Source organism: Carassius gibelio, chromosome B14 (genome assembly GCF_023724105.1).
Source record: "Carassius gibelio isolate Cgi1373 ecotype wild population from Czech Republic chromosome B14, carGib1.2-hapl.c, whole genome shotgun sequence".
NCBI classification, from domain to species: Eukaryota; Metazoa; Chordata; class Actinopteri; order Cypriniformes; family Cyprinidae; genus Carassius; species Carassius gibelio.
In genome coordinates, this window is record NC_068409.1 from 25,811,002 (window position 1) to 25,832,168 (window position 21,167).

Consider the following 21,167-nt stretch of genomic DNA (forward strand, 5'->3'; position numbering starts at 1 on the left):
ATCTCCAGAGGGGAGGGGCGAATCAGACACTGACAGGTTCATTTTATTCTGTTCGGTCTTTTGTTCTTTAGATTGCCTTCATTCGGTCTCTGATGTGGAATCTTAAGCATCTTGTTAACAATGCACCTTGTAATTTACATATACTTGTGTGTTTTCATGTCCCCGACTGTTGGTGTATGACAGATCAGTGTGTGGATAAAGCCAAAGTGGAAGAGAGCGAGCAGAGAGCAGCTGATTTCTCCAAAAAGGTGAGTTTATTAATCACCCTGGGGGCCGCTATTGGTATGCAACCAGGCTGCTGTCACCAAATTTTCTCTCATGAGCGGTGAGACAGCACATTGATTGTTCTCGTCGGATCAATAGCTGGCAGCAGAGCAACATGATCTGTATCAGTGCAAGCGGAATCAATGCTGATGCTCCAATCTGCAAGCTTGTTTGTGCCATACTGGGAACACTATTTACAGGCACCATTTCAAATAGTGTTAAATGCCTCAATGAACAATATAGTAATTTCTTTAGTTGAAACATTTCCTCTGGAGGTTCACAAGGATGCTAACACTTGCTGGTGTTGTCAGTGAAGCCAAGAGCTGTATCCCACAATGGTTTGAGAGTGTATCCATGCTTATGCTCAGCTTCCTGCCCAACTCTGCCAAATGTCAGCCAGATATCTGACGCTTGCGGCTTAAAGGCAAAGTACTGTAGAACAAATATTACTGGGTAGCTGAAAACACTGGGTCTTACTAACCAACTGCGTGTTTGCAGTAGATTGCATCTGTGTATCATGTTTTATACATGCATATCTGTTTAATAGAATATGATCCATCTAATATTTATATGCACACTGTCATCCGTTTAAAAGTTAGTGCTTTTTTAAGTGATTTTTTAAATTTTTTTTTTTAAAAAAGTCCCTCATGCTCATCAAGGTTGCATTTATTTAATCAAAAATTAAATGAGTGAAAACAGTTATATTGTGAACTATTATTACAATTCAAAACAATGTTTCTACTGTAACGCATTTTAAAAAGTCATTTATGAATGTAATGGCAACCTAGTTTTTAGCAGCCATTACTCCAGTCTTCAGTGTCAAATGACCCTTCAAAACTCATTCTAATATGCTGTTTTGGTGCTTAGGAAACATTTTATATTGTTTCTATCAATGTTGAAAACAGATGTGTTGCCTAATAATTTTATGGAAAGCAAATAAAAATACAAAATATATACAACATATTCAGAATAGTTTCAAGGATCCTTGATCAAGATGGTGATGAAAGTTAAGGTGGAGAGACGTGCTGAATGTGTTGATGTGTCCTGTGGTTGATGGACTCTGCATGGTTATGTCAAATGTTTTTGTATTTGTGTTATTGTGTTCAGTTCGACGAGGAGTTCAGCGCACGACAGGATGCAAAAGCCGAACTGCAGAAGCAGGAGGAGAAAATCAAGGAGCTAGAGTCTAAGATCAACACCCTGCAGGCCCAGGTAACAACAGCTGCACCATAACCCACTGTACAGACTATGCTCCCTCTCATAACCACTTTAGGTTCACGAGCAGCCCCATAGGTGTGACCCATTCAGCTGCTCTGCGCTCTCTACCCTAGGTTATCACACACAGGTTAACGCTAATGGAAGCTACCGCCGTTGCCTTGCCCCATGTGTTCACCTTTAACATGCATAGTTTACCCCTCCATTGGCACTGATTATACCACAGAACAGATCTGTGGTTTGTTGTACTCTCAGAGGCTTCAAATCCACTGAGGTTTCTCTTATCTTTCCTCACGAGAGCTTTGTAGTTCATATTGCCTTAGAAAAGCCCTTTGTCCTACAGATCCGTGAAGCAAAACGCCTACTTTATCCAGACTATTCTCCAATGGCTATTAGACTACTAGGGATTAAATTATTTGTCTCCATCATAAAACCTACTTGACGCTCAGCTCATCAAATATCCTGAAAATGAGCTATACTAGCACATTAGGATCACTAGTACTTATTTTCTGTGTTGTGAGGTCATATGAAGCGGTTTTTCTCTGTCTGCTTCAAATGGTAATGCAACTTCTAATGTGGTGGCGAAGGGAGAGACTCTGTTAATTTGGTCAAGTTGAAACCTTTTTATCTTTTATCGTGAATGCAGTGGTGCTCTAAGTGGGTATTTTAAGACTTGGGGGATTGTATGATTTAATAAAGGGCCAATCTCCCCCTCAAATTGTTGGATTAGATTTTTCTCAATTGCTCCATCGCAGCCTGTTCCTAGCTATTGTATCAATGCTTTGAGGGATTGCGTTACGTCTTTGGCTCTCACATCATCGTTCCTGTCAAGAAAAACCCTTAGTCCTTCTCCCACAAAATGACTGCTATTTCCTACCAAACCCAATTTGAAACATTTTAGATTTTAGTGCTGCCTTGGGACAAAAGAAGTAGCTTGCTTGCTAGCTTATGGAGTTTAATAGGAGGAAGAAAAAAAAAATCACCATTTGTGAAGCGCCATCCACGGCGTAAATAGTTTTCCAGAAACTAAATATATTGCGGTCGGAAAAGCCAGCACTTTGTCTTTCTGTTTACTTACCTCTCAGCATTTCTAAGCCCTATTGCCCCCAGCTTCTCCCAACAAGAATCTCCCCACCTTCAAACCTAGATGAGTTGCTGTCATTAAGGACCCTGGCAGCTTGGAGCACCATTCATCCTCACAGATTTACCAAATGGGCACATTAGTGGAGGCGGAGCTGGAATGGGTTACTCCCCGTGCAAAGCGGAGCGTCTCTGAGCCTGACACTTCATTTGTGTGCAGTCCTCACCCCTGCACTTCATCTGCCCCGAGAGCCGAATCACAGCACGTTACCCACTCTGCCTCCCTCCTTTCCTCCATCTGCCTCGTCCATCACTTTCTCAACTCCTACACATATTCATGAGCCCAGGCCTCTCTTCGCTCTGCTCCTCATCAGTCACCATCATCCCTCCTTTTCTACACTCATTCATGCCGTGCCATATTGCGCACACCCAATGTGTCCCTCCTCACGGACACCGCAACCCTGTTAATGACTGCTCACCTGCTCTCTCCTGCTTTGCTTTCCTGGACAGCAGTGTCATTCGGCTGTTGTTTTCCCTGGGTGTCCTTCAGTCTTACCTCAAGGCGATCTCCTTCTCCTTGAAGCTCAGTCATCTCCAGCACATTAACAGGTAGAGGAGCGAATTGGAGCCCTGGAGACGCATACTCTTTCCAAATGTGCGCTCTGATGGCATGTTGAACGCTTTGGCTCCGGAACGTTCTCACATCAACAGACTTCTGGTGCTTCTGGTAGAGAACATATAATGCGCTCGCTAAAGAAGCACCAGGGTATTAGCATGAGAGTCTTGCACATATCCCGTGGGTGTTTTGGCACATCTGAAAAGGATATAAACTCATAGGTTGTCATGCGCAAAGCTGACAAATTGTACCCTTTATTAGACAGCAGGTGTAAAACTCTTCTCCCACTACAGTTTCACAGTGTTGTCAGGTGGTGGGTGCACAACACATCACCGTGAAAACTGACTAGGCTCACCCACATTTGAACCCACTTGCTAACTTGTTGTTCCTTGGTCGTCTGTTTCAGATGGAAAGAAAAACTTGGTTTCTAAACACATTGAAGTGTCAAAATGTAATTTAAATTGAATTGTATTAGATTTCAAAATAACAAATCTCGAAATAACACTGTCTCTAAAATAAGCCTTGGTAGGTTGTGTTATGATGTACATTTCAAAAGTTGTGAACTAAAAAATAAAGCATGGCTGTCAGACATTTTCACATTATTTTCTACCATTTGGGTGACCGAGGTTTAAAGGACAACAAAGAGATGACACTAAAGACATGCTTATCAACAGATTTGCCTTTAACAGTTAATTGAAGATAGACATTATTCAGAGGAACCAACGCAACAGCTCATGCAAAAATAATAGTCGGATGAGCTCATCAAAGCTGTGGTACAGAAAAATTCCGGACAGTCTGAATGGGAAATCGAAAAAATAAAATAATAAAAGAGCTTTGCACTTTCATTTCATGTATTTTTAAGAGTTAATGAGAGAGCATGCATTATTATAGGACTCCTGCTCAGTTGTTCTGCCAAGCCCAGTTTTAAATAAGCATGTGACCATATTCTCTCTTTTCATTTTGTGGTGGATTGATATTTCCCTTTCTTAATTTGACTGCAGTTGGTAATTGCGTCACATTATGGGCAACAAAGTGCAACACATTTCTCCAGGGTTCCTCATCTCTTGGACATTCTACAGGAAGGGAATAGTGTCAAATATGTGGAATCGAACGGTAGCTTGCTTAATAATTCAGAACCCAAGCAATACTGAGGGTGAAATCTTTTGCTGCACCTGATAGGTTTCAGAAAGCTCTGCGGTCAGCTGTCTGTACCAGCATGGGACTCATAACATTATGGTGCAGTGCAGGGCTGGAGCTGCGTCTTATTGCCATTACAGGGATGGATTTGGCAAGGAGTCTGGCGGTAATGATGCCGATAAGGACAGCACTTCGCTTAAATCATAGAGCTGGTCGCAATGTGCCCTGCGCTGTTGCCATGGTCAGTATCAGGGGACACAGCTCAGCCATTCACCTTTACAGGCTGATTCGTTTGAGATGCAGTGCATGTATGCCATCTCTCTTTCTGTCTCTCTTTGTGGAAACGATCACAAAGAATGCGAAGATGCTGCTGTTCTTCTTCAGTGTTCAATGTGTTGGCTGCTGTTCTGCCCTTCATATCGTCAAAAATAAATACAGCTATAAAAACAACAAAACTTTCTAAACACTACAAGCAAGGACAGCATTTCAAATGTGATAAAGGTTTTCCACTGTCCCCGCCATGAAGGTATCCATCTTCTTTTCCATTACACGTCTTTAATATTTGATTCCATCCTACATACGGTATGGGGAAACTGCATCATGTACTGTAAGTGTATTTTAGAGGAAGTAGAGTATGCTTTCTCTGAATGGAAAAGAGGCCGTTAAGATGTTATTTTTCCCCTTTTTTCTTTTTTTAAAGAGACTGCTCATAGCAAGTTCAAAGCAGGAACAAAGCATCACTGAATCTAAGTGCTTGAACTAAATTTAAAGCATTCAAAAGGCAGTGAAATGATGGGAAAGACTTGAAAGAACAGGATTCTAGAAGCAAATCTAAAAGATGCACTATAAGCAATTTACTGCATTTTTGACTCTTGTGCTCCGAACTTTCCTTTGAAATGGACGATGTTGGAACAAAAAGCATCATGGAAATGACTGAAGCCAATAGTGCACAACATTCTGTTCCAGAAGTAAAATTATATACATTTTCTTCATAGGGGAATTGATTGTTAATGATAATTGTTAATGGTCTTTTAAACCCTTAATTTTTTTTTTCATTCCACTCCTAAAAAGCACTTTTAACTTTTTCATAAAGACTTTCAAACAATCTCTATGGGCAGAGAAGTTTTGGAGCCAAGTCCGCTGAAAAGGTGGGTGGCACTGTTGCGCTCAATTGTTTCTGGAACTGGAACTGTGTCAGGGTGTTTAATGATGTTCTTAATTTCTGAATTCACTCCTGTAAAGCTTACCACAACCGCTAATGAAACCTGTATTACTTCATTAGTAGGCAAACACAGTGCTTTGATAATGTTCAAGTAGGCTGCTTGCATCCAATTTCTTGCTGTCCCCAAGTTTTATTGCCATGTGACCTTCAAGAAAGTTGGCAGTTGGCTTGTGCTTTAATCTCCTCTTCCAGCTCTGAAATCTCTCTTTGGCTTACTATTGCTCTGTCTGTCTATGTATCTCTCTGTCTGACCCTCACCTGTCCAGTTGACTAGTGAGAGAGACAAGCTAAGAAAGGCAGAGGAAAGCATCAGCGAAAGAAACAGCAAGGTGGGTGTTCTCGCAACCCTTCCCTCTGCATTCCCAGCATGCTCAATGCAGCCACCCGCTAACATCTTTGAAAATCAGCATTTTTTTATACCTTCTAACAGGTTGATCAAAGCTGTTACCACTCACTGATCAGCGACAGCTTTGATTTTCTGTATTGTCTCAAGACTCTCAGCAGATGCTGTGCAATCATTCATTACAAATGCATGCCACACAATTAGGCCATAATCCCTGCCACATATCTAGCATCTAAAGAGCTTGTGATGGTGAATCTCGCCAAACACAAGCTCTATACTGTGAAAACGTCCAGTTCTTAGAAGCTTGAACGTGTATGAAGCAAGCAGCTTGTCTGTTCCCTTATTTTTAGGTTTGCTAGCATCGTTCTCTACCACATGAGCTACAGGAACAGACTCCCAGAGCCAGTTCCAGCTGGAAGGGAAAATGAAATCCCATCTTCCCATTTAACTAGAGTATTGTAACCCTCAGTAGTAACCAAATCTAATTGAATTTGCCTCTTGCTCATCACAGATGAGATTGGGATGGTTTAATTGTGTGTTAGCCCTAGTTAATTACCCAAACTGTGACTGTTTCTACTCAGAGTGCCCTCCCACCCATTGAGAGTGTAAGTGGATGCTTTTCTCCTTGATATTGTCCTGTCCATATATAACAGATAGATATAATTCAGACATGCTGATTGCTAATTAGTGTCACTGAATGATATGGGAGATGGCCAGCAAATTCAGGTCAGTGGCCAGCTAAGACCTTTATCAAACCAGACTTTTTGGTGGTAAATTGCCAACAAGAAAACGGGGGGGGGGGGGATCTGAGCCCTAAATGAAACCTTTTCCCGTGTAAAATGGGTTTTGGTTAGAAAATTGGTCCAAATAATGGATATTGTTTAAAGGGAATAATGGGTATGGCTAGAGAAAATTGTGTGCCGGATGCTGATTAGCATTCCAGAACCGTGGCTGGAGGGTCTGCAGTTTGCTACGAGCTGCCACAGAGGGACAAAGCGATGCGGAAATGACGGTGCTCTAATTTAGCAGCTAATTTGCTTGCCATTCTCTTGTATTAAACTTAAAAGAGAAAATGGGTCACAACGGGCCGGAGATTGACAGATGCATAATCATGGGACAGGGTACTCGTCAAGGGACCTCAGCTTCCTGCATGATGCTCCTACACCTTTTTAATTTCCCCTCTAATAAACAATCCACTGCCTGCATTGTGTAATCAAACACTCAGTAATGCATATAAAAATGTGGCTCGACGCATATCATTCTCCTAATCAACTGAACTGAGGCTGGAGCGCAGAGAGGGGAATTGCTTTAGAAAATGAGAAACTTTTTCACTAAGCAGTGATGAGAATGAGGCGCAAAGTAAGTTTAGAGATGAAGGAGGGAGAAAAAGAGAGAAAAATGGTTTGTAATCATCCAAAGGTCAACTCATATCTGGACTATTGGGACTTCTAATTGAAGCATTTGCATATCATTTGTTGCTAAAGAGACTTGGCCACATTTTATCGGTGATTCAAAATGCCTGTTTATTCTGTTGCGAGCAGAGCGAGGCTGACTTGTCAGGACATTTACCACCCTCTGTCTTATCAGTTACTGGATGAATTGAGCCCTGATTCCTCCATAATGGCTTGAACTTCAGTTATCTTCAGTACCAGGAAAGTAGGGAAGAAAAATAAAGAACAAGAAACAGGTATTTGGCTAAAAACCCTGTCTAATGTGGCTCAAGGTTAAGGATCTGGAGGATGGTTCAGAGAGGTCGACTGCCTGCCGCCACCAGTTGCATGAGCGTTCAGGACCGATTACTCTTCTCATTACTGTTAAAGGTTCAGGTGGCTGCATCCTATTCATATGCTCAATCTATTAGCAAATTACAGAGGCAATTTACATGTTAATCAAGTCTAATGGTTTACTCTCATCTGTTATGGTTTATGATTAAACGAGATGAATCAGTCTACACAAAGCGCTTTCCATATTTCATCCGCAAACAAATATCGATACTGTCATCTTGTCATTCGGTGTAATCACAGTTAAGTATGTTCCATACGGAACGAATGAACGCTTATGTCATTATGTCTTAAAAACAATAACAGATGATCATCATAAACTTCACCATGTTTGTTTCTTTTGAGTTATGCCCTCAGTGTCAGTCGCTTTTTCATCCTCCACTGCTAATCTGAAACTGAAATGGCTTTTAAAGTGTGTGTGTGTGTGTGTGTGTGAGCCAAGCTTACAGGAATCCTACAAGGCCCATAGAAATTGGTTATACTATGTTGCTGTATAATGCCTGATGCTACCTAGTTAAGCTTCATCTCACCTGCTTTATCTGCATTTTGTTTTCCGTGTACTGAACGTTTCCTGCAGTGGGGTCCACAATGAACTCTTCCCTGACCTTAGGTAAATCATGGGTTATTTTGTTTTTCTAAAGTTATGTAATAGTTATGTAATATTTTAAATCTTAATTTTAAATATTAAATGTAACAATAATAATAATAATAACACTAAATAATAATTTATACATAATAATAATAATTATAATAATGACTACTTAACTCTACACCACCACCACCAACAATAATAATAATTATTAAGACAAACACCTATTTATTTATTTTTTATTAATTGATTGATTGATCCTGCTCTTCCTCATATTTGCCTTAGATTACACATTCGTATTGGCAAATGGAGTTGCAGACAAAATTAAATAAGACTATTTTTAAAGAGACTAAATTAAATATATTAAATAATTGATATTTCTTGATAATTCATAGATTATTAAAAGTTCTTATATTAAAACATTTAGTTTAAGGCATGTATTCTTTCATAGAATTTTATTAAATTTTTTCAGCTTCTCACATTCTGCTCCCCAAAACGATTTCTAGATATGAGTGTTACGTTCACACCGCACGCAGAAGCTGCGCGGCAGAGCGTTGCAGAAGCAGAGCAGAAGCAGCAGTGCCGCGATCGTTTCGGCGCTGGGTCTATTTTTGCAGCGCTGCTGACGCTCAGTTAAAGTGAAAGTACACCTTTGATGGACAAAATAAATATGATTTCACACAAAAAGTGCTCTAACTGCACAAAAAAAGCACATCTAGGGTGTTTTAACAAGAACTAGAGTATGCTACGAAAAGGAAATTAATATAAAGAAATATGTATAGAAGATAAAGTGACCATGGCCAAAATGATCATGATCATGGCCAAAATACACATGTACTTAAACGAAAATTTGCCCAAAATTTGCATTAATGATATCTACTGTGTTCTTAGCAAATTACATAAAAAATGTATGATATTTAAAACCACATATTTTTCTATTTTTTATTATAATTTTATTTTTAATATATATATATATATTTTTTTTTTACAAAATCTGTTAAAGTACTTACAGTTCTATCCAAAAATAGACTTTTTTGCCGAAATACAAAAACAACTTTAAATAATTTATATTGCTAGCTTAGCCTTGGAGATTTATTTATTATTAGTAGCTGTCCTATTCTTTTAACTAGGCCTATGTATTGGCAGAAGAACGGATGTCGTGCTAACAATCATAAACAACAGCACGTGGTGTCACAGGCGGTGGTCTTCAGAGTGCACCTGGAAAGACAACAATGGACGACACTCGTCTCATTGTGGAAGTTGAGAAATATCAAGTTCTTTATGATCCACACAATGTACTTTATAAAGACTTGCAGGAGAAGGAAAAAGCATGGGATGAAGTTGCAGCGGCTCTTATTGCAGATGGTAATTAATTTTATAGAGTTTTTGACGCTTTCGCTGGCACACAAGCAAACAACTCAATATTTGATTCAAAATTGATTCAATTGGAGCCATTTATTTACAATTTCTAAATTACACATAAGCACACAAATAACAAAAGCAGGTGATACATGCATATATAATAAACAAGTAAATGCTGATTTCAAGATGAGCAGGAAGTCAAGGCTGTGAACCATTTACAATACAAATAATTTAAAACCGTTTATTAAATTGGTTTTCAGGGTGTTTTTTGGTAAATTTGATTGGAAACAAACCCAGTGACAAGATGGTAATATGCACTATGTTCTCTCCTACGTCGGTTAATGGGATGAACCCAAAGTCTGGGTCTTTTTAGTCTCCTTAATAACAAATATTGCGCGATGGCCTTTCTTCTATCAACAACACGTACTGCACGGAAAACAAAGACAGCAAAACAAAGATCCAACAAAAGTAACAATTAAATGATTAATTAAAAAAGCTTCTTGCCTAGTCTTTTTATTTAAATGTATTTTAAATGGGAAATAAAGCAATGCGAACGTACCCATTATAGAGCACGCTGACCAAAATCTGCTGTTCAGTTGCGCGCTACCTCCGCTGCCGGTGTGAAAGCAAAATAGGCGCGCGCTGCTTCTGCTCTGTCTACCTGCTGCTAACGCGCTGCTTCTGCTCTGCTGAAACTTGCGGTGGGAACCCGGCCTTACTTGTGGACCTGTGTTACAGGATACACCGGATGAAAAAAAAACCTTCATTCTCCACCCAGTACCCGTTCCATCACATATAAATGTAGACTCGTACACATTCACTTTACTGCTTGTGCAGCACTTGTCAAATCGCTCCTCTGAGAGCCCAAACACTTGACAGGTGTGCACATTCCAGAAGAGTCTACCGGTCACATCGACTGACCTGCCATTTATTTATTTACATATTCAATGTGACTACCTGCCCCTCAGGAATTGCTGTGTCCCAGTTTCCCCAGTGAGAGGATGAGGCGGTGGGCTCAGGCTCCTTTGAGCGCTGGTCCCTACTTGGCTCTCAGGAGGCGGTGCTCTGTGCGCTAGACAAGCAGATGCTCAGTGCTACTGAGGGAGCCGGTGCCCAGAGGGAAGGCCACAGCGGCCCCAAGTCATCCATCTGCTTTTATCAACTCTTATCTAATGCATGCGAGGAGCCCCTCCACCCCTATCTCTCCCCCTCTCGCTCACTTTTTCAGATTTTTAGACTTGTTTTAATGCACTCTTCTAAAATGTAAAATTCAGTTGCTGTAAATACACTGTCTTTTATCCTCCACTCTCCTTTGCCCTTGTCCCACCCGCTAGTTCTGATGAAATAAAACATGTAATGGTTATAAAAGCACGTGCCTTTGGGTGTAGTAGCTGAATGGGAGTGGTTAAGGTGAATATTTGGGGCACAGTGCTCTCTTATGATGCCTTTTTCTTGTCTCTGATACGTTTTAATCCCTTCTCAGGTTGCGGCGGGACCTGGAGCAGCTGGTGCTGTTCCTCCACCACCACCAGGGGGACTTGCACCTCCACCGCCTCCTCCACCTCCTCCACCTCCTCCACCACCACCGATTGGAGGCATTCCACCTCCTCCACCTCCTCCTTGTCCTGCATCTCTGGGACCTCCACCTCCTCCACCTCCACCCGGCTGCGGACCTCCACCACCTCCTCCACCTCCCGGAGGAGGCCCGCCCCCACCTCCGGGAATGCCTTTGGCTGCTCCTCCACTCGTTGTCCAGCTGCCTTATGGACTGGTGCCCAAGAAGACCTACAAACCTGAGAGCGTCATGAAGCGGGTGAACTGGTCCAAGGTAAGACAGTGAACATCACCAGAGCTTAATGGTTTAAATACACACAGGTTCTGAGAACTGCTTAACACACTCCAAGGTTAGCAGTAAATTACAAGTAGTGGCAGTAATTTAGCCTTCCCACCGTGTAAGAGGAGGACAAGAAGAAAGGATGAAAGAGAGACTGTGACTCTTTCAGTGGGAGTTGATGGTCCAAAGCCTATGAGTACATGCAGCTTATTAAAAAGAGCGCTGAGCCATGAGACTCACGACTCGCCACTCTGCCTTCCTTTCAAGATATCAGGCCATACACTAATTCATTAACTCAAGTGCTCTTGCGCACACATTCTGGTCATAATTGAAAATATTTTTGAGTTAAAATGAAACAAAACACAAATATATATATTAAAAAATGTTGCATAATCCTCCATCGCATTTAAATGTGATTTCTATGGGTCAACATCTTCACATCATATTCCTTTTAACTCTCAATCATTAATTTAGCCATCACCTTGGGGATTTTAACAGTCTGAAAACTGGATTAATTTATTTGTACTTTTTAATTTTTCATGCTCCTGCTCGACCTTGTAGTTACTTAATGTGTCAGTACAGAGAGGATACACTCAGTCAATATATATATATATATATATATATATATATATATATATATATATATATATATATATATATATATATATATATATAGGATACTTAAATTTTTACATAATTTTTTTCAGAATTTGTCCATTTAAACACAATACTTCAAAGAGAGCTTAATATTTGCGCGCGATCTAAGGTGCAGGTTTGCACGCTTTGGATGAGTGCATGCACAAATCTTCTCACTGCACGCATGCTCGCGTCCTCTTGCTCTTAAATGTTTAAACTGGCAAAGCTTAAATGCGTTTAGTTTAAATACATATTAACGTGTGCGGTTCAGGTCAGCCCCGGGGTGATGATGGAATAAATGACTGCTCATACTCCAGCATACTGCATTGATCAAGAGTGCATGGTTTGTCCAGGTTTTTATTTTTTATTTAAATTTTTGTTTTTTTGTTTTTCATCGCTGTTGTTGTAACGTCTGGGAAGCCAGAATGTGGATTCATCAACAGAAACATATATTAGCTGAACCATGTTTGTTTTACGTATTATTTATAACAAACCATATTACAGATGTTTTGTCAGATTTAAGTTGATCCGTGGTCCCAGCGCGTGCTGAACCGAACGGTGTGGTGAACCGAACGGTTCGGGTTTTTTTTCAGTGAACCGTGCCACCCCTAATGTATATATATATATATATATATATATATATATATATATATATATATATATATATATATATATATATATATATATATATATAACAAACTCTTTGTAACAAACTCAATTAGTATATTTATATTAGTATATATAGTATATTATAAATCTGGGATACTTCACTTCAAAAAGCTCGAGTCACAAAGTAGGATCCATTTAGCCCCAAGGGCAACGCTCCTTATTTTTGTATTAATGCTTTTATATTAAGCAGGCTAGTTGGCTTTGTGAGGTTTGGAAAAAGAGCAAATTACAGTTAGTAATATTATATTGTATGTTTTCTATTTTGTATTAATTTCTTATGTCAAAATACATGTTTGTGGTTACAAATTTATTTGATAAGAATTTTTATATTACTGCAATCTAAAATAATACTTATTTTAAAATAAATCACATTTAATTTATTTTTAAAATGACAAAGCTGGATTTTCAGCAGGGATTACTTTAGATTTTGGTGTCACATGATCTTTTTTTTTTTGTAGAAACATTATTTTCCCCCTACGGTAAATATATTGTTTAAAATGAACAATACAATAATAGTAATAATAATAATAATAATAATAATAATAATAATAATAATAATAATAATAATAATAATAATTAACTAACTGACCCCATACATTCAGATATAAGTGTGTCTGTATGTAATTAGTTAATTAAATAATAATAATAATAATAATAATAATAATAAATAAATAAATAATACATTTATTTTATTTGCTTGTTTTTATTTTGAACTTAATAGGCTGTAGCCATAAAGTATGATTATTATTCTAAAATGAATAAATAAGTTGGGTTCAGTGCATTTTATAATACAGTACTTGAGTACAAAAAAAAACAAAACATTTTGTTATAAATGTTAGGATTAGCCACGTTTGAAACATTTGCAAAATAGCTGATCTAATAAAATGTTTAATATATAGTAAAATATTGAAGATTTTAATAATAGCACCTTATTTATTGATTTATTGCTGTGTCTTTCATACTCTCAGACAGACATGGACAAGGTGATGTCCTGCATGGTAATGCTTCGATCTCTCAGGTGTCATTATGCTGATGTGACGGTGATAGGTGATGGAGAAAGTGAGAGAGGATGAAAATGAGAATGCTAATCAGTTTGATTCTTGCTATTTTAAATCACCCACCGGAGACCCCTCCATCTCTCACAACAGAGGAAGATAACAGTCAGACAGTGAAAGCAGCCGGCAGCAGTAAAGTCGGGAAACACTCCAGCACCTGCACTCCTCCCGATCTTTCCCTAAAGCATGTAACGGACTTTCAAATAGACACATCGGAGATTGTTGCCTGGAGGTGCTGTAATGTAATTTCTCAAGCCGTTAGAACACCCACACAGGGGAGCCGCACTCCTTTATGGAAAAGTAAATGATTGCTCGCATCTGCGGCTAAGACCATTTGGAGCTGCTCACTCTCTGCCCAGAGATGGGTGTAGCTGCCCAAGGTGAGAGGAAGCTACAGTATAGAACAAGGTCACCCTGGCTGAGCCTTGTGCTAATTACTCTGTTTGGAAGAGTCACGTTTTTTTCACAAGTGCCCTTATGAGGCAGCACACTAATGAGACCGTTCGTTTCTCACTCTGTCAGTCTCTCTGTGTTTTAACTCTTCCACTTGGACTTCGTGAGATTGTAAAAGTCATCTGATACTGTCCAGTAATGTGGATCTTCATTGAGAATTTGTGGCAAAGTAGGCGCCAAGATGAACAACTAAACAGGATGTAGTTGAATGTCTACAGTTATCTTTACCAGAGTGTTTCACCACGTTAGTACATATTCAGAATCCTAAAAAACTTACTGAACATTATGAAGAATTAAATTAAATTAAATTAAATTAAATTAAATTAAATTAAATTAAATTAAATTAAATTAAATTATAAGATTAATAAATTATCATTTTATTAAGCTATCTAGGTAAGACTTTCAAGCACAGGCAGACCACTTATATTTCTGTAGAGAGAGGGGGTGGGAATTCTACTCAAAGCAAACAGTTCCACATTCAATTTACAGATTTATTTCCGAAAACACTTCATACAAGAATGGGCTTATTGAATAAACAAGAGGCATTTCACCACATCTTTGGATTTCCTTTTGCTACTGTATCATTTTCTTTCAATTATTATTGAGGCTGAGGAAATTACCATATCTCATTTAAAATGAAAGCGAATACAAATGGTTTCTTATCCATAAATCTAGTAACTCTTAGTGATGCTGACAGTTCCACAGCAATTGTATCAAGGTTCTAATTATATCCCACAGATTTCTTGAAAACAGTGATATGTATGTGCATACTGTTTGATATAGTTTTCTACTGGTTGGGCTGCAATTATATAAATTACAACAACAATGTACACTGAGATTAAGGAAGGAATATCTTATCAAGTGTCATTTCGTGCCAGTCATAACCCGTCATTTTCTTTTCTTTTGGGTTTGAATGATGATGTGTTGATTTCAGAGCAAAAGAATAAAGCAAAAAAAGATTGATGCATTACACCTTGGGGTGACAGAAACTGAGGTTTGATACTGACGTTAAGAGGATGACAGTGAAATCTACCTATTTAATATGCAGATCTCTATCTATCTATCTATCTATCTATCTATCTATCTATCTATCTATCTATCTATCTATCTATCTATCTGTCTGTCTGTCTGTCTGTCTGTCTGTCTGTCTGTCTGTCTGTCTGTCTGTCTGTCTGTCTGTCTGTCTGTCTGTCTGTCTGTCTGTCTGTCTGTCTGTCTGTCTGTCTGTCTGTCTTTCTGTCCTCCCGTCTGTCTTTAAAAAAAGAAGTCAAGAATTTCTCTTCAGACACCGAGTAGTCAATTTTAAAAATGTAATTTTGCACTACAAGAATATTTCCTTGGTCCTGGTGCTACTGTGCTTTGGAGACACTTTACTAAAGATGTTGGCTCCATAAACTGGAGACTGTTTTATATGTACGGAGAGTTCTTTCCATTTTCTCTCAGCAAAAGACAACAAAAGCTTTAAAGTCTTAGCTTTCAAATTCTAAGCATGCTGATACCTAATTTACTGCATACACACATGTTGGCTTTGACTGTGACGAGTCGCACAGTTGAATTCCCTTATGCTAGAGCCATAATGAAGCGGAGAGAATGAGGCATAGATGATGAGGGGGAGGAGGTTACTATATGTAAACCGTAAGGGAGAAAATACATAATTTAAACTGCCACCTCTCTCCGCTAGTTTACATCACTTTGATCCTGATTCTAATACAACACATAAACAGAAACACACACAAGAGATGTGCAAATATTTTCTACAATATAAACAACATATTTTCACAGTGAAGTTGCTGGGTTGTCTGGGTAATTAGTAGACTGATCAATTGTGAGGAAGTCCTAATTAAATTATCTGATGCTACCTTAAGAAGCATATTAGAGGTACAGTATATTATTCATACACTGTGAAATGCATTCTACAATTAAAAAAAAAGTTGTTTTTAACTTAATTCAACACTTATGGCATGAAATGTTTGAAAAATACACTACTGCATACAATACCAATTAAAAGGATGAGGTCTGTAAAAATGCATACTTTTATTCAGCAATTAAATTGATCAGTGGTATTATGCCCAAGCAAAAACTAAACTATGTTGCCAAAGCTGTCAATCTGATGTCATCAGAGAAGATTTTTATTAAATATTACAAAGACTACGCTTTTTTTCCCACAGTGGCTACACTAAAGCTATGCTATGTGCACTAAAAAAAAGTGTACATTTTGATTTCATTAAAATTCATCCTTTAAAGACTTATGTTGTTGCCAAAAGAAAAATACTGCTTGTTATACATATATATATTTTAAGTTCTATTCATCGAATAATCCTGGATAAAAATGTATCACATTTCTTAAGCAGCATAACTGTTTTCATCATTGATGTTAACTGTTTCTTGAGCACCAAATCAACATATTAGACTGATTTCTGAAAGACCATTAGTCACGAAAGACTTGAGTGATGAATGAATCAGGTATGCATGTTTTGCGTGTGTGTGCGCTTCAGTGTGCGGTCGTGCTTGCTCGCTGTATTCCTGCTGGTGTTTGATGGAGTTTTTCTGTGCTTGCAGATAGTGCCTCAGGAGATGGCGGAAAATTGCTTTTGGATCAAAGTCAAAGAGGAGCGGTTTGAGAACCCGGACATGTTCAGCCAGCTTTCACTGTCCTTCTCTTCTAAATCCAGAGGTAAGGACAACCTGCTTTGCCTCTGCCCAATCACACAGGCACACATAGTTTCTGCTACCCTGATACCTGCTTTTATCCATCCAGACACTGGAAACCAATCGTCTCTGTGAAATCATAATTATCTTCATGAAGCTGTCTCAGTTTCTACTGACTTCCACTTTTTTAATGCAGTCTCTAGAATCAGATTAAGTAAGCGTTTAGCTCTGTGCCAATTAGCAGAGCTGCAGAGTTGGAAGTGTACTTCACATTTCAGCACAGAGTCAGTTTACAAAGCATCCCTCTTCCTTCACGGGAACCATACTTTAACCGGCTGTGGGTTTCGATAGAGGCAGAGGACAGACATGCTTGGTTAGCTTGGCTGCCTTTCCGCTTCACTGGATGCCCCCCGAGAGACAGTGAAGAAGAAAAGAACGAGAGAGAAAGTTACAGTACAGAGAGTTGCACTCTTGTTTTGGCCAGCTTGTTTCTCCGTTGGCTTCCCTTGTTTATTCACACTGCTGGAGAAGGATAAAGTGGATGTTTCCTTCGGCAAGGCAGTACATTGAACATTTGACAGTGAGTGGCCGCGGTAGATTTTAATGCCTGTTTCATAAAGGGGCATTGCAGAGGGCCTGTCAGATATTGAGCACAATTGAAGAATCTGCTCATGTGTGCAGCGGCGGTCAGATGATCAGTCATTGAAGTGAACTGATCTGAGAGCAGATTGACCGTGGTCTGTGGAGTTTGCTAGCGTTAGTCCACTGGCAGAGCTTCAGATAACTCTTCTTATTTTCCAGTATCGACATTATATCAGCCTGTAAAACTTCATCCAGCCACACTTCAAGCATAATGTGGTGGTTTAAGATGTGCAGAAGTGCATATGACTCTTGAATATAACCGCTGCTGATTACTACTGGGGTTTGTACTTCCTCTTCTGAGACGCTGACAAAAACACAGCTTGTTCCCGTGTAGCCAAGCGCCTTTTTTAGATATAATTGTTTTTAGGTTTCAGTCGTCTGCACTTTGTATTGTTTCTTTAGTTTTTCTCTGCAAAGGTGTAGGTTTTATAAGTAAGAGTTGAGGAGTTCCTCAGGGACCCATAGTTGGCTCAGTTCCTATCAATTACGCCTGAAGCGTACCCACTGACTCGACTCTCCCCAGGTCTGTGTCTGAACCCTAACTGAACGTCTTCATGAATGAAATATGCTTTTCTGTGTTTGATAGATGCAGCTGTTCTTTTAAGATGAAGCTAGAATTCTGCAAGTCAAGCTTTGAAGTGAGAAAGATGTGATTTGGACCCATTCTGGGAACTTTCACAAAACGAGTAGAACCTCACTTCCTCGTACCACTTTTAATTCAAAGATTATTAACCAATGGCAAACCTCAACGCTCCAAGAGAGTGGAAGGGAAGAGAGAGTGATGTTATACTACTGGCAACCACACTGACTTTGAACTGTCTGCCATCTGACGAGTGTACTGCCAAAACTGCATCTCTAAAATATACTTTCACGGCACCAGTTGGAGGAGGAGGAGGTGGTAGGTGGTGTCTTCACCCTGTCTCCAGCGTTTTTTTTTTTAAGACTAGGTGCAGCTGGCAGTCTCCAGGGATGAATTACTTTATAAGGCTTTGCAGATGCTCGCTTTTACTTCATGCTATAAATCCTCATAGCAGAGCTGGCAGAGCAGTCATTGGTCAAGCTTTGCTTCATTTGTCTGCGCAACTGCCGCTTTATGTGGTGGTGAGTGTGGTCCGCTTGAAAGTGTCGGGGAAAAAGCGCTCTCAACAACTCGCTTACAGCTAAAGCGTTTATCTGGAGACCGCCAAGTAATGAACAATGAGTCGAGGAGGTGTAAATGTGTTCTTGCCCTCTTTAAAGAATACAAAACGGGCTGCTGTTATCTAGTTTTCCCCTAGAGTGTTAGTCTTACTGGTGTTTGATATTTGGTATTGATAGCTGCTCCATTTCACATTTCTCTTTTCCTTTACGTCGCAGTTATCTCTTTCTCCCCCACTGCTCAAAAGGCCTGGTGTTAAATAGTTTTTTTAACAAAACAAGGATATAGTGATCAACAGGGATTTTAGATCTATGTCTTTCAAGAGATCCAGACTCCTACTCTATTGAAGAAAAAAATACTTTTTTTTTTGAGCTTCTGAGGAATAGGGCCAAACTACAGACAGAATGCAAGTTAAAGCAATTGTTCATTTCATAAAAAAGTGATGAAATTGATATTACCACCTCAGCAATATTTATTTATTTGAACAGTATAAACATAATGGTATATTTTTTTTTATTGAAGTCCTCTAGTTACAATGAATCGTAGTGCTGCAAGACCCTTGCCAGTCTATTCATTTGAGTTACCAGAGCAGCAAAATAATAAATAAATAAATGAATAAATAAATAAAATATGTGTACACAACAACAACAATAATAATAAGTCTAACACAATATTTTGAATATAGTTTTCAAATGTTGCAACCTAATTCAAATATTTGGTAGCTTTTTGGAAGTTTTGGAAGCTATGCAAGTCTTCTCTAAAACTTCTCCCATCAGTGTAGAAACACTTGGAACTGCTCTGTCAGACTGGTTAAATTATTAATAACATTGTGAATCCAGTAAAGCTCAGTCAAAGGGAGACCACGTTTTAAGCTTGTCTGTAGGAAATCACACATCTAAATGCTCATAGACTTTGGTGTGAAACAGAATAATAGTTTTTTTTTTTGATCAGTCAGTATTTTTGTTGTTGTTGTTGTCTTTGATTGTGGACTAAAATTGTGGTTTATGCACCTGAAGACATTAGAGAACACTACCAGGAAACATAAAGAGAATATTACCTATTCATTCTGTTAGAGTGAAAATACAGTCATATAGTAAAAAAAAAAAAAAATACTACAAAAATAGTTTTAGAAACCCAAACCTTGGAAAGGAACAATTTAAATAGCGTAATTTAAATAAAAATTGTATTATTAGTATATATTTCCAGACTCCTGCTTTGTGCCATTGAGGGCAGTTTTTCGTGTTTAACCTTAGTTTGAGAGCGACTTGTATATAGAAGATTCTCAATACTTATTAACTGGTTTAATCAATGGTCCATCCTTTGCAAATATGCTCAGGGCTTGACATTTGAGAAAAAAACCCTAGTGTTCTGTGCCCTTTCATTCCAAATCGTGGTCTTGGAGATTTGCGAGATTGTCGACAAGTCACCTTCCGTCAATACATGCCTTAGAAGCAACGTTATTTGTTCAGAAATGCAGTTTAGACCTCATTTAAATCCTCTTCTTAGTCAGATTCCGATTTTATTGTAATGTTGTTTTCCTTGTAGCCACAGTTGCTTGGCCTTTCCACCCCCTCTCTTTCACACTCTTATTCTCTATTTCCCCCAGACTCCCTTCGCTTGGTGGTATCAATCAATGGTTCTGCTTGTGTTTCTGCTTGGGGGATCAAATCGGATACACTGGTGGATTGAGTGTGTGGCATGGCCTTCTGCATTTGAAAAGCAATTCAACGCCTCCGCTTTTATGTGCCGCTGAAATAAGATGGATGCTGGCAAAACTTGCTCCTCCTCTTGCCCTAATAGGTTTTCTTCACCGCTGACATCCGCTCTCAGGAAAATAGAAGTCTGACTCTTCGGCACGGTGATGACATGCATTGCTTGTTGCTTTTGAAATATAAACCCCATCAGCACCACTGTCCTCTTTAAATGGTGCATCAAATGAATTCTTACCGAAATTTGAACTCACAGCAGCACCTGAACACTTCACCGATATTCTCTGTGATCGCGCTCACTCCTCCCTTTTCCTGCTTGGTGAGGAAAGCTGTGTTTTCTGCATTGGTTTGAAGTGCAAATTGATGTTGAATGAAGTCATATGGTAGCTTTTTTTCTTTGCTCACATACATAGACTAGCAGTAACCCCAAATGAAGGAGTTTTTTTGGGAGCACTGCTGGTTTTGGTGCTTCGAGTGGCTCAGGCGATAGATGAGTTTGATCTGGGTAAATTAAGTGCGATGGGGTGGTGAAGATGGCTCCTGGCTGCTCCACAGATGGAGCTCTGAAGCTAGATCTAATGAAGATGTATTTTAATAATTGGTGTCAATGCTGAAGTAATTCATGGAGAAGGAGGAGCCCAGGGCAGCACTTGACCTGTAAAAGGAGGACTACCATCATTTTTGTCTCTTAATGACTGCTGAACCTATGATGAGAGAGAAAGAGAGAGAAAAAGCAATGAAAAGCAAGTGAGGGTCAAGTTGTAGAGTTTCAT

General features: G+C 39.1%; 1 protein-coding gene across 9 annotated transcripts in view; it reads left to right on the plus strand.

Annotated features, from left to right (window-relative positions):
* Positions 1 to 21,167, plus strand: part of diaph2 (diaphanous-related formin 2) — a 382,480-nt gene that overhangs the window by 137,495 nt on the left and 223,818 nt on the right. For 6 of the 9 annotated variants that reach the window (XM_052574739.1, XM_052574744.1, XM_052574741.1 and 3 more), the window contains 5 exons: positions 184 to 248; positions 1,372 to 1,476; positions 5,801 to 5,863; positions 11,093 to 11,437; positions 16,816 to 16,930. In XM_052574739.1, the coding sequence (XP_052430699.1) occupies positions 184 to 248; positions 1,372 to 1,476; positions 5,801 to 5,863; positions 11,093 to 11,437; positions 16,816 to 16,930 (693 nt within the window). The remainder of the gene's footprint in view (positions 1 to 183; positions 249 to 1,371; positions 1,477 to 5,800; positions 5,864 to 11,092; positions 11,438 to 16,815; positions 16,931 to 21,167) is intronic. The other 3 variants (XM_052574746.1, XM_052574748.1, XM_052574747.1) reach the window with 1 other exon arrangement.